The 19,641-nt window shown below is 37.0% G+C and overlaps 1 protein-coding gene across 6 annotated transcripts in view; it reads left to right on the top strand.

The window, feature by feature from the left end:
* Positions 1 to 19,641, top strand: part of GCSAML (germinal center-associated, signaling and motility-like) — a 52,885-nt gene that overhangs the window by 27,882 nt on the left and 5,362 nt on the right. For 3 of the 6 annotated variants that reach the window (XM_011955750.1, XM_011955752.1, XM_011955751.1), the window contains 3 exons: positions 3,595 to 3,654; positions 10,843 to 10,889; positions 13,171 to 13,199. In XM_011955750.1, coding sequence (XP_011811140.1) covers positions 3,595 to 3,654; positions 10,843 to 10,889; positions 13,171 to 13,199 — 136 coding nt within the window. The remainder of the gene's footprint in view (positions 1 to 3,594; positions 3,655 to 10,842; positions 10,890 to 13,170; positions 13,200 to 19,641) is intronic. The other 3 variants (XM_011955755.1, XM_011955754.1, XM_011955753.1) reach the window with 1 other exon arrangement.

The raw sequence follows: 19,641 nt of genomic DNA on the forward strand, positions 1-19,641 counted from the left end.
ACGTTTATTCAAATCTTCTTTAATGTAGTCTAATAGAGCTTTCACTTTTTTTTCTTTTATTCCTTGTTAGATAGATTTCTAGATACCATATGCAACAGTAATAAATCTGTGAATGACATTTTTTGCTAGCCCGTTATTGTTGGAATGTTATTGATGACGTTGTATCCACTAGCCTTGTTGAATTTCTCATTTTTTTTTTCATGGGTTTTTAATCCTACTGGGTTTACATAGTTAATTTATCATCTGTAAAGTTAAAGATTTTTCTATTCTTTTTTGTTTCTTACAAATCTTATAGGTATCTTTCTCATGTTTTATAGCATAATTGTATTTAACAGTGTCAGAATTCTTAGGCATCATTGTCTTGTAACTGATCATAATGATTTTTTTCTAAATTTGTTTTCATTAAGGTTGCTGTATATTTTTTACATTTATATTTGGCATTTATGTTTTTGGCATATTGCCTCTATCAAAATAAGGAGATTCTACTTTTTAAAAAAACATGTAGAGATGAGGTTTCGCTATGTTGCCCAGTCTGGAGTGCAGTGGCTATTCCCAGATGCAATCAGAGTGCACTACAGCTTTGAACTCCTGGCCTCAAGTGATCTTCCTGCCTCAGCCTCCCGAGGAGCTGGGATTACAGGCATGCACTACTGCACCCAGCTCTTCTGAGGGTTTTTATTGTTAATAAGGACCAAACATTATCAAATGCATTTTTAAACTATTGAGATAACCTCATGAGTCTTCTCTTAGACTTCTAAAGTGGTTAATTGTGTTAATAAATATTTTTGCTAATTACCTATCTTTTAATTTCTGGGATAAAACCCATTTGATTGTGATGTGTGCAATTTTACCATAGTTTTAGATTTAGTTAACTTATATTTTATTGAGGATTATTGCATCTATTTTCATGATTGAATTGGACCTGTGATTTTTTAAAATTTGATTTACTTAATTTGAAATGAAAATTTACCAATCTCATTAAATGGGTTGGCACCATTTTACATTTTTCTTCTTTCTGGAACATCTTATGTATGAGAGAGTATATTTGTCACTTGAAGTTTGGTAAATTGTGAATGCAGCTGCATAAGCTGGAATTTTTTATTATTGATGGTATTCGTGTGTCAGTTTTTTATTTCATTTTTCCAAGATATTACTCATTTTAAGCCATCATGTTTATTATAAATAATTCTTCATCATGTTTGTTGTATGTCTGTAATACTTATTCTGCACTTTCTGTTTTCATTATATTTTTGTCTCCATTCCTTATTTCTTTAGTTGGTCTTTCCAGACTTTTGCTATCTTACTGATATTATTCTAAGATATGGTTCCCTATCATATTTATTTTTACCCACAACTTTCTTGTTTCCTTTTTGTTCTCCCAGCTTCTTTTTTTTTTTTTTTTTTTGAGATGGAGTCTCGCTCTGTCACCCAGGCTGGAGTGCAGTGGCCGGATCTCAGCTCACTGCTAGCTCCGCCGCCCGGTTTACGCCATTCTCCTGCCTCAGCCTCCCGAGTAGCTGGGACTACAGGCGCCGCCACCTCACCCGGTTAGTTTTTTTTTTGTATTTTTTAGTAGAGACGGGGTTTCACCGTATTAGCCAGGATGGTCTCGATCTCCTGACCTCGTGATCCGCCCGTCTCGGCCTCCCAAAGTGCTGGGATTACAGGCTTGGGCCACCGCGCCCGGCCCCAACTTCTTAAGATAAATGCTTACTTTGTCATTATTAGTCATTTATGTTTTCTTATGAATGTATTTTAGCAAGCTATTTTCTTCACACTTCACTTTATCTTTCAAATAGTCTTGTGCAGCTTGCATTATTATTTTATTCTGTGTTTTTAGAAAGTTCCTTTATGATTCCCTGTTTAACATAAGGATTATTTAGAATATTAATTATACCTAGACATGTACACTTTTGGTTATAGCTTCTTGGGTTGTAATTTTACTGCTTGATAGTTGGAGAAATCGTGTGCAAATTGCTGATTTTGGGGGATGTTTATTAAGACTTTCTTTGTGGAGTTATGAAGTCATAAGTCAACATCCAACATTTAGAAAGTTTAAAAATAAGAAGAAAAAACACAGAAGGTATAAAAAATTACTCATAATCTTAATTATTTGTCCAAGATACTTTTAAAGCTTAATAAAATACCTATTTTTAAAAACAATGGAGTATTAGTTGATTTATTAATTTGGTCAACAAATTTTTGTACATCATCTATGGCCTGATATTATCTGAATCCCTCTGGATTAAGAAAAACACTTTTTACTTTATTCACAGTAGAATTTAGTATCCAGTTATGTTCAATAATATTAATGATGTGGAATTCCAATTAGGTCCGTACTGATGCTAAGTACTTTCCTGTCTTGTTTTCAACTTTAAAATACAAACATTCTTTAGATGTATAAGTCAATGGATCACTAATAACCCCAAGGACAATTATTTTACCAAATTCTTTCTTTATTGACCAGTTTAGAAAGATGGAATCATGAGAAAACTAAACTCCAGGAAAAGGGGGAAAAAAGGAGACACTTAAATTACTTTTTACCTGATTTACAATCTGCACTATTAAATCAACATTACATCCAGATTTGACTGTGATTGAGACTATTATACAAAATCTCTACATCAGCAACTGATTCTATAAAAAGCCCCTCCTCTGTAAATTGATATTCCTTTATGTTTAACAAATGTATTCTTTGCTTAGTGGCCTTGTGTGTTGATATCTAGCAATGTTTCTTGAACGTATACGTATGAGCTCTATTCAGGGAAGGCACTTTCTCAGCGTTGGTTCGAAATGCCTTCCCTGAATCCGGATGGTAAGCAGAGATGAGGCTCTTACATGCAAAGCTACCTAGAAGCAGAAGGATAGACCAGTGCTCCAAATGTGATAACAGAGGAAAAGAAAACTGTGAAAGAAATGCTATGTTTGGACAACTGGTGGAGTAGAAAGTAGTCACAAACACAAGCAGCTAACTATTGTGTTAACCATGCAAATCACCTGATTTCTCTAACTTCATCATTTAGTGTTTGCCTGATTATTATAAAGATGATGATAACTGATGGCAAAACACCAAGAGTAATATGAAAAAGTCAGCTTTCCTGAATGTATGTAAAGATCCCAATGTCTTATCTGCACATGAATGGCCACATGCAGCAGGGCCCCGAGAAGCTTGCTGTGGTTCAGCGGGCCAAGACTGACAGTCCTCATAGTCCACAAAGGTGTGTACAAGCAGCTCAGCTTGCCTCAGGTTGTTGCAGAAGTGGCGCCTCCCTGTTGTTAAGGTCTTTCTAGCTTCTTGGGAGCTCTCACCTCTTCTGGAGATTCAGAAAGTTTGCATGTCGGGTCACAATAAATCCAAAGACTGAGAGAATCAAAAGTCAGACTATGGGCATTTTGTCCCATCAGAGGCCTGGTTTCTGTGGTTAAGTTCTGAAATGCATTCTGTCTGTGACTGCTTGTTGATTTTGAAGGAAAGGGAAGTTTGTCAAAAAGAAAAGGCGGGTTTGGTTTTAATGGTACAGAAAGTTAGAGAAGAAGGTGAAAAATGTGGAGGGCAGTAACAATCTCTCTTTTTTCTTTTGTGTTTCCATATAGTTGCCTGGGAGAGAATCAAAAGAAGCCCAGGAAAGGAAACCCAGATGAGGAAAGAAAACGGTAAGAACAGAGCATATCAGAGTCTTTTTTTTTTTTTTTTTGCTCTGAGATTACTTCCAGAGTCTGTGCCCCACTCGAACTAACACCTCTCAGGGCCACTGTAACAGAGTTCTTTGGTGATTACCCTCATGACTTGGCAGCTGGTTAGACACTGACTCTGTCTAAATAAGAAAGACAGGGTGTTAGCCACGTGTTTTGTTTCTATTGATTATATAATGTGAGTGTAGAAACATAAAGATAGAATAAAGGATGTCTGGTTTTGGTTGGTTGTATGCAGTGGCCGTATTTCCCACCTTTTCCTCACAAGTAGCCAGAATAATCTTTGGAAAACATGTCTCATTATGCCTTTTCCTTGCCTGAGACCATTCAATGGTTCTTCACTGCATTCAGAATAAAATGCAAACTCTTCACCAGGGCCTACAATTCTATTAGGATTGGATTCTGCATCTCTCCGACGTGGTTCCTCACCCTCTGCCTTCACTCACTGTCTTATACGCATTCTCCTTTTATTTGATGTTCTTCAAGCCACCAAGCTCAGCCTCCCTTTAGGGCGTTTCTACAAGCTGGTCTTTTACTTCACAATTAAAACAAATGTCCATATTTGCACTTGGACTGATGGATAATGTCTCCTCCTGGAGATGCTGGCCCTCATGCCCTTCTCTGAAAGATTATGGAGGAACTTTGCTTCGGCACCCCATGGTTTTATGGCACTAGAGACTACCTATATTTGTTGTGGCCTTTATCTCAACTTGTAGCTCTATATGTTGTTTGAGCTGTTTATAGTCCACTTCCTTCATAGACCATACGCACTTTAAAGTCACATCTGTTTCACTTGCTAGTGTTTATCTGTTTCTCAACCCTCACAAGACACTCAATGGAAAAAAGATTAAAAAATGGAGTGGAAAAATGGTAGATATCTAGATGTTGATATCTTGCCTCAGCTTAGATGAACAGAAACACCCTGCTTTGTTGGTTAACCACATAGGCTTTTCATATTTTTGCACTAAGCTCTTTTTTAATCATTTCATCTCAATGTCTTGGTTTCTGTCTCTGAGATGGCTTCTTCTTCTCTTCCATGGTATGAAGGGGCAGAGGATTGAGGAGATGAGTCAGGTATCTGTTGATGATGTGAAATGATGTTTGCAGGCATCAGCCCCCTCCTAAATGTTTGAATAACACTTTCCTGCCAAAGGAGAGAGTTGGCTTCATGAGTCAGCCCTCAGGGACAGTGGAGTTGGCTATGCCTATCTTGTGACCCTGTCTCATGCTCTCCCCACTCCCCCCACTCCCCTTATGGTTTGTAGCTGGAGAGGAGATAGCAATGATTTGGCGATGTTATTGAACCAAGGTTCTTTTATCAGCTGCTGTGAATCAGTTCTGTATAGCGTCTTTTAAAGTAGACTTTTAATTTAGGCATTTACATTAGACATTTAATTTAGGCATAAACTAGTCATTTAAACTAGGCTTTTGTTTCATCATGTCTAAGGTGAGATCTGCACTAGATGTCATTCTCTAATATTTTTCTGTTAAAGGAACTGAAGTGTTAACATTTTCAAATACCAGCAAGTCTTTATTACAAGCAGACAATAACTAAATGTAGATAAATTAAATGCCGTTAGGGTTTTCTCATGCAAGAAAATTTTAGGAGCACGACTCATGGAACTTTCACTAGTCAGCATGGTGAGGAAGATCTGAACCATTTACCATTCTAGTCAATTGCAGTCAAATATGTGTTTCACGTGGGCTGAGAAGTCAGTTTCCTTTTTGGCTAATTTCACAGGATGATGTCTATTGAATAAAGTTGGATCTTCTATATCTTCCTGAGTCACTTTTGATTATTGGCTTCTTACCAGAATATTATTCATTAAAACATATTTACAGAAAGGACAGTATGAGCTCTTTCAAGTCACTTGACTTTTAAAATGTAGGCTTATAGAGGTATAGTACAGTAAACTTCACTTATATATACAGTTTGATAAGTTTAGGAAAAACGTACACAGTCACGTAATCACCACAATCAAGATACAGAATATTCCTACCACCCTCCCTTTCCCTTCAACCCCTGGCAACCACTGATCTGATTTCTGTTTTGCATTTTTTCCAGGATGTCATAGTATCATTGCTTTTATCTTTATTGCATTCTTATTTTTGCTTTCCTTAGTTTTTAAAATTATTGCTATTCTAATTGTTTTGAATTCAAAACTTAAAAATTTTGTTCTCAATTTTTCTTGTTTAGGAATGGAAGCATATATGAATATAAACTTTCCCTCTAAATAATATTTTACCTGTATCCTATGTGTAATTAAAGGAAATACTATTATTATCTAATATTTTGTAACTTTTAATTTATTCTTGGACCTGAGTAGTTTTTAAATTTCAAATATTGTTTTGTAGTCTAAAATATAATTTAAATTTTATGTCATTGTTACCAGTATCTGTATGGCCTGTGTTATTTCTGCTCTATGGATTTTATTAAGGTTTTCTTTGTCCTATATGTTAACTTTGAGACAAATTACTTACATTCTGTAAATTTTGGGTTCTTCATATGCAAAATAGCCTTAAAATACTACAATTTTAGCTTGTGTTTATGGAAAAAGAAATCACGGCCTATTTCATCAGCACTATGACAGTCTGGCACCAACACTCAATACATACTAGCTGGTATCTGTGCACATCATTATGTGCCTAGATTTTGAAAATCTATTATGTAATCTTTTGTTCAAAGATCATAATTTTGAAATTTGTCTGCTAGAGAAACATTATTGTGTATTTCAGATATTCACTGTCATTATTTTTCCTACTTGTTATCAGCTGAGAGAAATTAATCTACTGGTTTATTTGAGTAACCTGTCATATTTTCTTTTTCTTTCTTTCATATGGATTCTAAATAGTTTCGTGTGTAGCAATTCATGACGGTATTAGGTGTTTGTTGGTTTTAATCTCTATCATGCCATCTCCTGTCCAGCTCTTTTTCTGAAATGACGGTCTTGCTAAAGTCTTCATCTTCCAGAGTGTGAGAAGGTCCCTGTGACGGGAGATCAAAGACACCAGGGGACATTGCAGGCAGCTTCCTCTCGGATAGGGAGGATAGAGGGAGGTCCTGTTTCATTAGTATGGACTAGTCCAGTTCCCACATATCAATCTGTATTCATTTACTAAGGCTCTTAAGCAAAGTACCATAGATTGGGTGGCTTAAAGAACCAAAATTTTCTTTCTCACAATTACAGAGACTGGAAGTCTGAGATCAACATGTTGGCAGAGGTGGGCTGTTTTGTGAAGTCTGTCTTTGGCTTGTCAATGACTGTCTTTTCCCCGAGTCTTCGAATGGTCTTCCCTCTGTGTTATGACTGTGTTCAAATTTTCTGTTCTGACAAAGACACCAATCATACTGAAACAGGGCCCAATCTTATGACCTCATTTTAATGTAGTTACCTCTGTTAAGATCGTATCTCCAAATACAGTCACATTCTGAGGTTCTGGGGATTAGGACTTCAACATGTGGATTTTAAGGGGACACAATTTAGTTCATGAGAGATGTCAAGAAAATCTAAGAGGATTCCTAGAAATTCAGGAATTCCTGCCACTGTCTGGAAGTTTCCAGTGGCCACAGCATGCAGAATTGTTCCACTGTATTTAAGGCAGAGTGGACAACCAGTAGGTGCTGATAATCCACAGCCTGGACTTAGACAGGTTTGGATTTTGTGGCTAGAGCCTCAGAATGACAGATAACCAAGTGGCTGAATTCTTCATTCACCAACTGCTTTGTTACATAACTTCGCATTTTACAAAGTCCAAATGTGGTTGTGCAGTAATGTTTGCTTTATTTCTTTCCTAAAGACCTCATAGGTTTTAGATTATCTCAGTACTAAGACATTTGACAATACGTTTTCTTTCCTTGGAGAGTAATACAGTTCTTGGATCATATCTTTCTCCTCACAACTTAGTGAGTGTAATTCCACTCTGCGGCTGTGGAGCTGGGCCACCTTAAGCAGCCTTCCTGATGACTTGGTTTCACATACATTTTCCCCATGAAAGTTCAAAAACTCATTATTTGTTCCCTACCCCCACCCCCTAATCATGTATTATTTTCTTTTATACATATGTCTTTATTTTAAATTTTTTTCTCACCTTTCTTGAGCTATGATTGAAAAACAAAAATTGTGCGTATTGAAGGTATACAATATGATGTTTTGATGTGTATATATGGTGAAGTGATTATCACTATAAAGTACATTAACTACTTAATATATTTATTATCTCACACAGTTACCATTGTTTTTGTGTGTGATGAGAACGCTTGAGATCCACTTTCTTAGCGAATTTCAAGCACATGTTGTCACTGTCTGTAGTCACCATATCTCAGTGTTCCGTGCCATTTGTTTTTTCCCCCTGTGAAGTCAGTTCTCAGATTTAAGTATTTATTCTATGACTTTTCTCTTGTTATACTTTTGTTTCATTTGTTTAGATCTTTTTTTTTTTTTTGAGACCGAGTCTAGCTGTTGTCGCCGGGGCTGGAGTGCAATGGCGCAATCTCGGCTCACTGCAACCTCTGCCTCCTGGGTTCCAGCACTTCTCCTGCCTCAGCCTCCCAAGTACCTGAGACTACAAGTGCACACCATCATGCCTGGATAATATACACCTTTTTTGTACAGACAAGGTTTTGCCATGTTGTGCTGTCTGGTCTCAAACTTCTGGGCTCAAGTGATCCACCTGCGTTGGCCTCCCAAAGTGCTGGGATTACAGGCATGAGCCACCATACCTGGCCTATTTTTAAAACTGATATAGCTATCATACTTGTACATATTTGGGTGGTACATGTGATATTTTGATAAATGTATACAATGTGTAATGATTAAATCAGAGTACTTGTGATATCCATCTATTCAAACACCAATCTTTTCTTTGTCTTGGGAACATTACAATTCTTCTAGCTATTTTGAAATGTACAATAAATTATTGTTAACTGTAATTTTCCTCATCGTGCTATCAAATATTAGGACTTATTTGTTCTAGCTAACTATATTTTTGTACCCATTAGCTAACTTCTCTTGATTCTTTCCTCTCCCATTAATGTTGTTTTAATTTAACATAAAAATATTATTCTCTACAATTGTTTTCCTGGTTTAGGCCAGTCTATTTTCCTTCTCCATTTATTATTGTTAATTATTATTAACAATAATTATTAGTAATTATTCCAATAATTGTTCCTTCTCCATTTATTATTGTTAATAACTATTAACAGTAATAAACAGATATTATTTTTCTGCTTCTAAATATTGTTTCTGCTTTTTTTGTTTTGCTTTTGTTATGCAGTTCATCTTTGTAACTTTGTGCTTAGTATTCTGAATGAAAGTAGATCATCTGTGAGATAAAATTGTGTGTATGCGTGTGTGTTTAAGGAGGGTGCAGAAGAGAAACAAGCTATGGCTGTGACTGAACCAAACTGAGGGCAGCTCACCCTGGTGCTGTAAAGCCAAAAACATCCACACTGAGGGTTGCAGCAGGACCAAGGATACATCTATTTGCAGGTCACCAAGCAAGGAGAATCGGTCCCTCAGGCTTCAGACCTGTCCTCTTCAAGGGCTGACAGTCAAGGGTTTTAAAAGGCAAGGGTAAATTTCCAGCAAGCGGAATTTACAGGGAGATGACATATACCCTAGAACTTAAAGCATAATAGTAATTAAAAAAAAATGGTAAATGAGTACATGGAGGTTATAGTTGGTTTGGCCTAAAAGGTTGAGATACCTTGAAGCTGAGGGGGAGGGTGCCTTATGGGTCACAGGTGGAATGAAAGATTCTTTGATTTGCTATTGTTTAAGGAAGCAAACTTTGTCTAAAAATGTGGAGTCAAGAGAAAGGAATGCTAAGGTCTGGCTCCTGGTCGTGACTTTCTCAGGCTCCTCAGGAAGAAACGCAGACAAAGCCTGGCAGTGGGAGTTCAGTCCTCAGCGCCCCCGCGCCTGGGGTCTGTGTGCCAGAGGATGCATGTGGTGGAGGTCCAGGTTTCCTCCTGCTGATCGGGCTGCTCATTTACTTCTCAGGGCTGGCCGGGTGCCGGGATTTCCCTTCAAGAAACTCACGACTTTCCTTTATTTCCTTGCTTGTGGGTGCCCAACAGGCTTCCAGGAGGGGTCTCTGCTGTGTTGCAAAATCCAGGCGGTGATTGTGGCATGTCGTTTTAGAATACTTCCTCACAAAATATTTTTCCCTCAGCCCAGGCACATCTCCGTACTGTGTAACTGACTGTCCTTGAGGCGGGCAGCTCATTACGAGTTATGTCCTTTTTTCATATTTCCCCTTAAATTTAGGAGTCTGATCGACAGATAAATAAAAGGTGATATGCTGGCAACCCCATCTCCTCACTACCACCTTTGAACCCTCTTTACTGTGTAAATTGTGTCCCTTTAAAAATAATCTCTATTTCTTTCATCACTGGCCCACACTTATTATTTTTATTTTATTTGGAGATGGAGTCTTGCTCTATCACCAGGCTGGAGTGCAGTGGCACGATCTTGGCTCACTGCAACCTCCATCTCCCTGGTTCAAGCAATTCCCCTGCCTCAGCCTCCCAAGTAGTTGGGACTACAGGCGCATGCCACTGTGCCCAGCTACTTTTTTTTTTTTCCCGTATTTTAGTAGAGACAGGGTTTCACCGTGTTGACCAGGATGGTCTCGATCTCCTGACCTCGTGATCTGCCTGCCTCGGCCTCCCAAAGTGCTGGGGTCAGGCATGAGCCATTGCACCTGGCCACCACACTTATTAATGTCTATTACCGTAAAGTTTTAGTTAAAATTTGTAAGACCCTCTCATTTACCTTTAAGGATTTATACACCCTCATCAAGAATAGCAGAAAAGTAAATTTCAAAACTTTCAATTTTCTCTCTTGAATTGTCCTAAATTTCATTATATTATACGTATGTTTTCCATGCATGCGATAATATATCTGATAAGCTAGTAATTCCCTTAGCTTCTTGCTGTATGGAGCTTTATTTTCCACTTTTCGTTGTTTATCTAGATTTTTGTGGTTTTTCAAAAAAGGCTGGAGTAAGCAGCCTTTTAATTGTATTTAATATTTGCATGGAAAATCTCACAATGGCCTTAGGTTAAGGGCAACCAAATGCTTTGAAAGGCATTTTCAGCTTGGGAGAACCTGGAGTATCTCATGTTAACGATCTCTTTCCTTGTAGGCAGGAAATGACTACATTTGAAAGAAAACTTCAAGATCAAGATAAAAGTAAGTCATGGCTGTGTAATATTTTTCATAGTAGGGAAGTGCAAATTTAAGCATCCAATTAGCAGACACTCTTGAGCCTATTGTAATAACAGATCGCAGAAGAGGCTGCTTGGAGTTCTTACTCTTTCATAAAATTGATCACATCATTCTTGGTATTAAAGTAATATTTGTATATTATTTTTTGAGAGACATTTAAGAAACGTTTGTGGAAAGAAGTTAACCAAAATTCTACTGATTTTAATTTGTATATTGGTGTTCTAAAATAGGGCCTCTGAATATTAGCAGGTGATAAAAAGTGTGTTTTTTTTTTTGAGATGGAGTCACACCCTGTCACCCAGGCTGGAGTGCAGTGTCGTGATCTCGGCGCACTGTAAGCCCCCGCCTTCCGGGTTCGAGCGATTCTCCAGCCTCAGCCTCCCGAGTAGCTGGGATTACAGGCAGACACCACCACACCCAGCTAATCTTTGTATTTTTAGTAGAGATGGGGTTTCAGCATGTTGGCCAGGCTGGTCTCAAACTCCTGACCTCATGATCCACCTACCTTGGCCTCCCAAAGTGCTGGGATTACAGGCGTGAGCCACCACGCCTGGCCCCTAAAAAGTGTATTATTTTGTTCTCAAGAAGTTGAAAGAAGTTGGTGGTGCACTCCTGTAGTCCCAGCTACTTGGAAGGCTAAAGTAGAAGGATTCCTTGAGGCCAGAAATTAGAGTTCAGCCTGAGCAATGTAGCAAGAGCCTGTCTTTAAAAAAAAAAAAAAAAGAATTTGCTCTGTTTGCCATAGTATCTAGGTATAGTAATCATGTAATTACTCAAAATCTTCAGTTATGAATAACAGGGCTCAGCCCCTGTAGACAAATATATCTAAAGGAAACTCTCTGTTTATTTTTACCCCCAACTTTATTGAGGTATAACTGACAAATAAAAATTGCCTATATTCAAGGTGTGCAATGCGATGATTTGATGTATGTATACACTGTGTAATGATTACTACACCAAATTAATATATCGATCACTATACATAGCTACCATCCTGTATGAATGTGGGGACACAAGGGCACTTGAGATCTATCCCCTTACCAAATTTCAAATAAAGAATACTATGTTGCTAACTAACAAACAGTGGGGACAGGATTTCCTATTCAATCCATGGTGCTGGGTTAACTGGCTAGCCAAATGGAGAGGATAGAAATTGGACCCCTTCCTTATGCCATATACAAAAATTAACTCAAGATGGATTAAAGACCCAAATGTAAAACCCAAAACTATAAAAACCCTGTAAAACAACCTAGGCAATACCGTTCAGAACATAGGAATGAGCAAATATTTCATGATGAAAAAGCATCAAAAACAATTGTAAGAAAAGCAGAAATGGACAAATGGGATCTAATTAAACTAAAATATTTCTGCACAGCAAAAATAACTAACAAGAGTGAACAGACAACTGGTCGCAGTGACTCATGCCTGTAATCCCAGCACTTTGGGAGGCAGAGGTGGGCAGATCACGAGGTCAGGAGATTGAGACCATCCTGGCTAACATGGTGAAACCGGCTCTCTACTGAAAATGCAAAAATTAGCTGGGCCTGGTGGCATGTGCCTGTAGTCCTAGCTACTTGGAAGGCTGAGGCAGGAGAATCGCTTGAACCCAGGAGGCGGAGGTTGCGGTGAGCCGAGATAGCGTCATTGCACTCCAGTCTGGGCGACAGAGTTAGACTCTGTCTCAAAAAAAAAAAAAAAGTAGTGAATTTCAGATTCACACATATGTAAATTGCTTCACCATTCACAGATGGAATCAACATGAATCTGCATATTTGTATGTAACTTGAAATAGTTACTCGTGTTATTTCTGTACCTACCTCTATAGTGAGTGTTCATTTTAAAGAATTGTATAATTTTCCTGTAATATTTACATAAAATTTATATCTTAAATTTGCAGCTATAATCATTCTTTCTTTATGCTTATTATATTGCATTGACAGCACATTTATGAACATTTTATTACCAAATTTTGAAATCCATTTTATTCAGTACATTAATGTGCTTTATTTACAGAAAGAACATACTATTGATGGTATCTCAGAACACATGTTCTTTCTTGATTTTGTCACTCAGTCTTGAGAACTTCAGTTATAAGATGGGGTAATGTCAGATGTTTAGATAATAGGCCTCTGCAGTTTTATTATTTCTACACTCTGTTTTTTTCACCTTTTCCTTCAATCCATGATGGTGCAAAAGTCTCACAATGCTTTCCTTTCTTTCTTTCTTTCTTTTATTAATCCTCCAGGCAAAGAAGTTTCATCCATTTCTAATCAGGTAAGTAGAAAACAAAAAGCAAGACAAAAGAAAAACACAAACTTTTATTATGTTTGTCTGATAAATGTCAAAATACAGATGATTTATTCAAGAGTAGCATCTGTCTTCCTTCATTTGTAATTTCTAAATGTACTTTTAGAAATCGTTCATGTTTTAAATAATTTATATGGCCATTGTGATGCAGAAATGAAAGGAAATAAAAAATCAAAAAGTATTTTAACTGATCTAGATGAGTAGCAAGTTCTTATTGTTTTGGCCTCAATTCTGCTGAAGTCAAATTTTATTTATTTATTTATTTATTTATTTATTTATTTATTTATTTATTTATTTATTTATTTACTGAGACAGAGTCACACTTTGTCATCCAGGCTGGTGTGCAGTGGCACAATCTTGGCCCACTTCAACCTCCGCCTCCTGGGTTCAAGTGATTCTGGTGCCTCAGCCTCCCAGGTAGCTGGCTTTACAGGTGTGCACCACCACACCTGGCTAATTTTTTATTTTTAGTAGAGACAAGGTTTCGCTATGTTGGCCAGGCTAATCTTGAACTCCTGGCCTCACATGAATCCACTGGCCTCTGCCCCGCAAAGTGCAGGGGTAACAGGCATGAGTCACTGTGTCCAGCCTATTGTTTTAATTTTCAAAGCTATTATGACAAAAACAGATGAAATTAAGTAAATTTATACTTATAAACTGACCACCATGAAAGATTAATTATTTTTAGCTTTCCACGTTCCCTTTCAAACCTTATATCCAGGAATTAGCATTATTAGCATTTACATTGACAAGTATGGTGGAAACTATAACACGGAAAAAAGTTTATTCCTTTTGATACCACACCATAAAATTTTTGTTGATTTGATTAGTATATATTAATGTTTTTATTTTTTCTTTCCTTCACTGTCTATGCAATTGAAAATGTGCATAAACTCATTTTTTTCTTAGTATTTTATCTTATAAAAATTATAGTGAATAATGACTTATTCATTACTTACTGAGGTCTGATTGTTGCATACATTGAATCTCAGTATGTGTGACCTAACGTATAGAATTATTTTTTCCCTAGATATTTAGAAGCATCCTTCTTTCCTCTTTTATTATTCAAGGTAAAATTAAAGCATAATTAGTAGAAGCTTGGAGTGCAGTTTATGCTGCTATAATGAGGTCTCTAAGACACCAAGACTTGGAGCAAGGGCTTTTTTTTTTTTCCCTAGAAATATTTCTTACATTATATATAATTTATTTATTTATTTATTTTTACTTTAAGTTTTGGGATATATGTGCTGAACGTGCAGGTCTGTTACACAGGAATACATGTGCCATGGTGCTTTACTGCACCTATCAGCCTGTCATCTAGGTTTTAAGCTCCGCATGTATTAGGTATTTGTTTTAATGCTCTCCCTCCCCTTGCCCCCCACACCCCAACAGGCCCCAGTGTGTGATGTTCCCCTCCCTGTGTCCATGCGTTCTCATTATTCAGCTCCCACTTATGAGTAAGAACACGCCATGTTTGGTTTTTCTGTTCCTGTGTTAGTTTGCTGAGAATGATGGTTTCCAGTTTTAACCATGTTCCTGCAAAGGACATAAACTCTGTGCAGAAGCCCTTTAGTTATACCCCATGTCCCTATAAAACACATGAACTCAGTCTTTTTTATGGCCACATAGTATTCCATGGTGTATATGTGCCACATTTCCTCTATCCAGTCTATCATTGATGGGTATTTGGGTTGGTTCCAAGTCTTTGCTATTGTAAGTAGTGCTTCAATAAACATACATTTGGATGTGACTTTATAGCATGATGATTTATAATCCTTTGTGTAGAATGATTTATAATCCTTTGGGTATATACCCAGTAATGGGATTGCTGGGTCATATAGTATTTCTGGTTCTAGATCCTTGAGGAATCGCCACGTTGTCTTCCACAATGGTTGAACTAATTTACACTCCCACCAACAGTGTAAAAGAGTTCCTATTTCTCTGCATCCTTGCCAGCATTTTTAATGATTGTTTCCAGACTTTTTAATGATTGACATTCTAACTGGTGTGAGATGGTATCTCATTGTGGTTTTGATTTGCATTTCTCTAATGACCAGTGATGATGAGCTTTTTTTCATGTTTGTTGGCCGCATAAATGTCTTCTTTTGAGAACTATCTGTTCATATCCTTTACCCACTTTTTGGTGGATTTGTTTGTCTTTTTCTTGTAAATTTGTTTATGTTCCTTATAGATTCTGGATATTAGACCTTTGTCAGATGAATAGATTGCAAAGTTTTTCTCCTATTCTGTAGGTTGCCTGTTCATTCTGATGATAGTTTTTTTTTTTCCTGAGCAGAAGTTCTTTAGTTTAATTAGATCCCATTTGTCAGTTTTGACTTTTGTTGCAATTGCTTTTGGCGTTTTAGTCATAAAATCTTTGCCCATGCCTATGTCCTGAATGGTATTGCGTAGGATTTCTTCTAGGGTTTTTATGGTTTTAAGTTCTATATTTAAGTCTTTAATCCATCTTGCATTAATTTTTGTATAAGGTGTAAGAAAGGGATCCAGTTTCTGTTTCTGCATATGGCTAGCCAGTTTCTCCAGCACCATTTTTTAAATATGGAATTCTCCTCCTATTGCTTGTTTTTGTCAGGTTTGTCAAAGATCAGAGGGGTGTAGATGTGTGGTGTTTTTTGTGAGGCCTCTGTTCTGTTCTATTGGTCTATATTGCCATATATATCTGTTTTGGTACTAATACCATGCTGTTTTGGTTACTGTAGCTTTGTATTATAGTTTGAAGTCAGATAGCAGGAAGTCTCCAGCTTTGTTCTTTTATTATTATTATTATTTTGCTGGGTTTTGTTATATTTCTTTTTTATTATTATTATACTTTAAGCTCTGGGATACATGTGCAGAACATGCAGGTTTGTTACACAGGTGTACATATGCTGTAGTGGTTTGCTGCACCCATTAACCCATCATCTCCATTAGGTATTTCTCCTAATGCTATCCCTCCCCTTTACCCCCACCCCGCAACAGGCCCTGATGTGTGATGTTCCACTCCCTGTGCCCATGTGTTCTCATTGTTCAACTCCCACTTATGAGTGGAAACATGCAGTGTTTGGTTTTTTGTTCCTGTGTTAGTTTGCTGAGAATGATGGTTTCCAGCTTCATCCATATCCCTCCAAAGACCATAAACTTATTCTTTTTTATGGCTGCATAGTATTCCATGGTGTGTTTGTGGTACATTTTCTTTATCCAGTCTAACATTGATGGGCAGTTGAGTTGGTTCCAAGTCTTTGCTCTTGTGAATAGGGCTGCAATAAAAATACATGTGCATGTGTCTTATAGTAGAACGATTTATAATCCTTTGGGTATATACCCAGTAATGGGATTGCTAGGTCAAGTGGTATTTCTAGTTCTAGATCCTTAAGGAATTGCCACACTGTCTTCTACAATTTACACTCCCACCAACAGTGTTAAAATATTCCTATTTCTCCACATACTCTCCAGCATCTGTTGTTTCCTGATTTTTAATGATCACCATTCTAACTGGCATGAGATGGTATCTCATTGTGGTTTTGATTTGCATTTCTCTAATGACCAGTGATAATTAGCTTTTTTTCATATGTTTCTTTGGCTGCATAAATGTCTTCTTTTGAGAATTGTCTGTTCATATCCTTCACCTACTTTTTGATGGTGTTGTTTTTTTCTTGTGAATTTGTTTAAGTTCTTTGTAGATTCTGGATATTAGCACTTTGTCAGACAGATAGATTGCAAAAATTTTCTGCCATTCTGTAGATTGCCTGTTCACTCTGATGATAATTTATTTTGCCATGCAGAAGCCCTTTAGTTTAATTTGATCCCATTTGTCAATTTTGGCTTTTGTTGCAATTGCTTTTGGTGTTTTAGTCATGAAGTCTTTGCCCCTGCCTGTGTCCTGAATGGTATTGCCGAAGTTTTCTTCTAGGATTTTTATAGTTTTAGGTCTTATGTTTAAATCTTTAATCCAACTTGAGTTAATTTTTGTATAAGGTGTAAGGAAGGGGTCCAGTTTCAGTTTTCTGCATATGGCTAGCCAGTTTTCCTAACACCATTTATTAAATAGTGAATCATTTTCCCATTGCTTGTTTTTGTCAGGTTTGTCAAAGATCAGATGGTTGTAGCTGTGTGGTGTTATTTCTGAGGCCTCTGTTCTGTTCAATTGGTCTATATATCTGTTTTGGTAGCAGTACCATGCTGTTTTGGTTACTGTAGCCTTGTAGTATAGTTTGAAGCCAGGTAGCATGATTCTTCCAGCTTTGTTCTTTTTGCTTAGGATTGTCTTGGCTATATGTGCACTTTTTTGGTTCGTTATGAAATTTAAAGAAGCGTTTTTCTAATTATGTGAAGAAAGTCAATGGTAGCTTGATGGGAATAGCATTGAATCTATAAATTACTTTGGGCAGTATAGCCATTTTCACAATATTGATTCTTCCTGTCCATGAGCATGGAGTGTTTTTCCATTTGTTAGTGTCCTCTCTTATTTCCTTGAGCAGTGGTTTTTAGTTCTCCTTGAAGAGGTCCTTCACGTCCCTTGTAAGTTGTATTCCTAGGTATTTTATTCTTTTTGTAGCAATTGTGAATGAGAGTCCACTCCTGATTTGGCTCTCTTGTTTGTCTATTATTGGTGTAGAGGAATGCTTGTGAATTTTGCACATTGATTTTGTATTCTGAGACTTTGCTGAAGTTGCTTATCAGCTTAAGGAGTTTTTGGACTGAGACTATGGCATTTTCTAAATATACAATCATGTCATCTACAAACAGAGACAATTTGACTTTTTCTCTTCCTATTTGAATATGCTTTATTTCTTTCTCTTGCCTGATTGCCCTAGTCAGAACTCCCAATACTATGTTGAATAGGAGTAGAGAGAGAGGGCATACTTTTCTTGTGCTGGTTTTCCAAGGGAATGCTTCCAACTTTTGCCCATTCAGTATGATGTTGACTGTGGGTGTGCCATAAATAGCTCTTATTATTTTGAGATAGGTTTGATCAGTACCTAGTTTACTGAGTGCTCTTAGCATCAAGGGGTGTTAAATTTTATCAAAGGTCTTTTCTGCATCTATTGAGATATTCATATGGTTTTTGTCATTGATTCTTTTCATGTAATGGATTACATTTGTTGATTTGTGTAAGCTGAACCAGCCTTGCATCCTAGGGATGGAGCCGACTTGATCGTGGTGGATAAGCTTTTTAATGTGCTGCTGGATTTGGTTTTCCAGTATTTTATTGAGGATGTTCGCATTGATGTTCATCAAGGATATTGGCCTGAAATTTTCTATTTTTGTTTTGTCTCTGGCAAGTTTTCATATCAGGATGATGCTGGCCTCATAAAGTGAGTTAGGGAGGAGGAGTCCCTATTTTTCTATTGTTTGGAATAGTTTGGGAAGGAATGGTACCAGCTCCTCTTTGTACCTCTGGTAGAATTCAGCTGTGAATCTATCTAGTTCTGGGCTTTTTTGATTGGTAGGCTAATTAATTACTGCTTCAATTTCAGAACTTGTTATTGGTCCATTCAGGGATTCAACTTCTTCCTGATTTAGTCTTGGAAGGTGTATGTGTCCAGAAATTTATCCATTTCTTCTAGATTTTCTAGTTTGTTTGTGTAAAAGTGTTTATAGTATTCTCTAATGGTAGTTTGTATTTCTGTGGGATCAGTGGTAACCTCCCCTCTATTTTTTTTTAGGGTGTCTATTTGATTCTTCTGTCTTTCTTCATTATTATTCTGGCTAGTGGACTATCTATTTTGTTAATCTTTTCAAAAAACCAGCTCCTGGATTCATTGATGTTTTGAAGGGTTTTTCACATCTCTGTCTCCTTCAGTTCTGTTCTGATCTTAGTTATTTCTTGTTTTCTGCTAGCTTTTGAATTTGTTTGCTTTTGCTTCTCTAGTTGTTTTAATTGTGATGTTAGGGTGTTGATTTTAGATTTGTCCCGCTTTCTCCAGTTTGCATTTAGTACTATAAATTTCCCTCTAAACACTGCTTTAGCTGTGTTGCAGAGATTCTGGTATGCTGTGTCTTTGTTCTCATTGGTTTCAAAGAACATCTTTATTTCTGCCTTCATTTTGTTTACCATTATGTAATGGCCTTCTTTGTCTCTTTTGATCTTTGTTGGTTTAAAGTCTGTTTTATCAGATTGCAAACTCTGCTTTTTTGGCTTCCCATTTGCTTGGTACATCTTCCTCCATCCCTTTATTTGAGTGTATGTGTGTCTCTGCATGTGAGATGGGTCTCCTGAATACAGCACACCAATGGATCTTGACTATCTAATTTGCCAGTCTGTGTCTTTTAAATGGGACATTTAGCCCATTTATATTTACATTTAAGGTTAAGCCCATTTACATTTAACAAATATTATTATATGTGAATTTGATTTAAAGTTAATACTTGTTAAATGTAAATTTAAAGTTAATCTTTTTTTTTTTTT

Source organism: Colobus angolensis, unplaced genomic scaffold (genome assembly GCF_000951035.1).
Source record: "Colobus angolensis palliatus isolate OR3802 unplaced genomic scaffold, Cang.pa_1.0 Scaffold40, whole genome shotgun sequence".
Classification (NCBI taxonomy): domain Eukaryota; kingdom Metazoa; phylum Chordata; class Mammalia; order Primates; family Cercopithecidae; genus Colobus; species Colobus angolensis.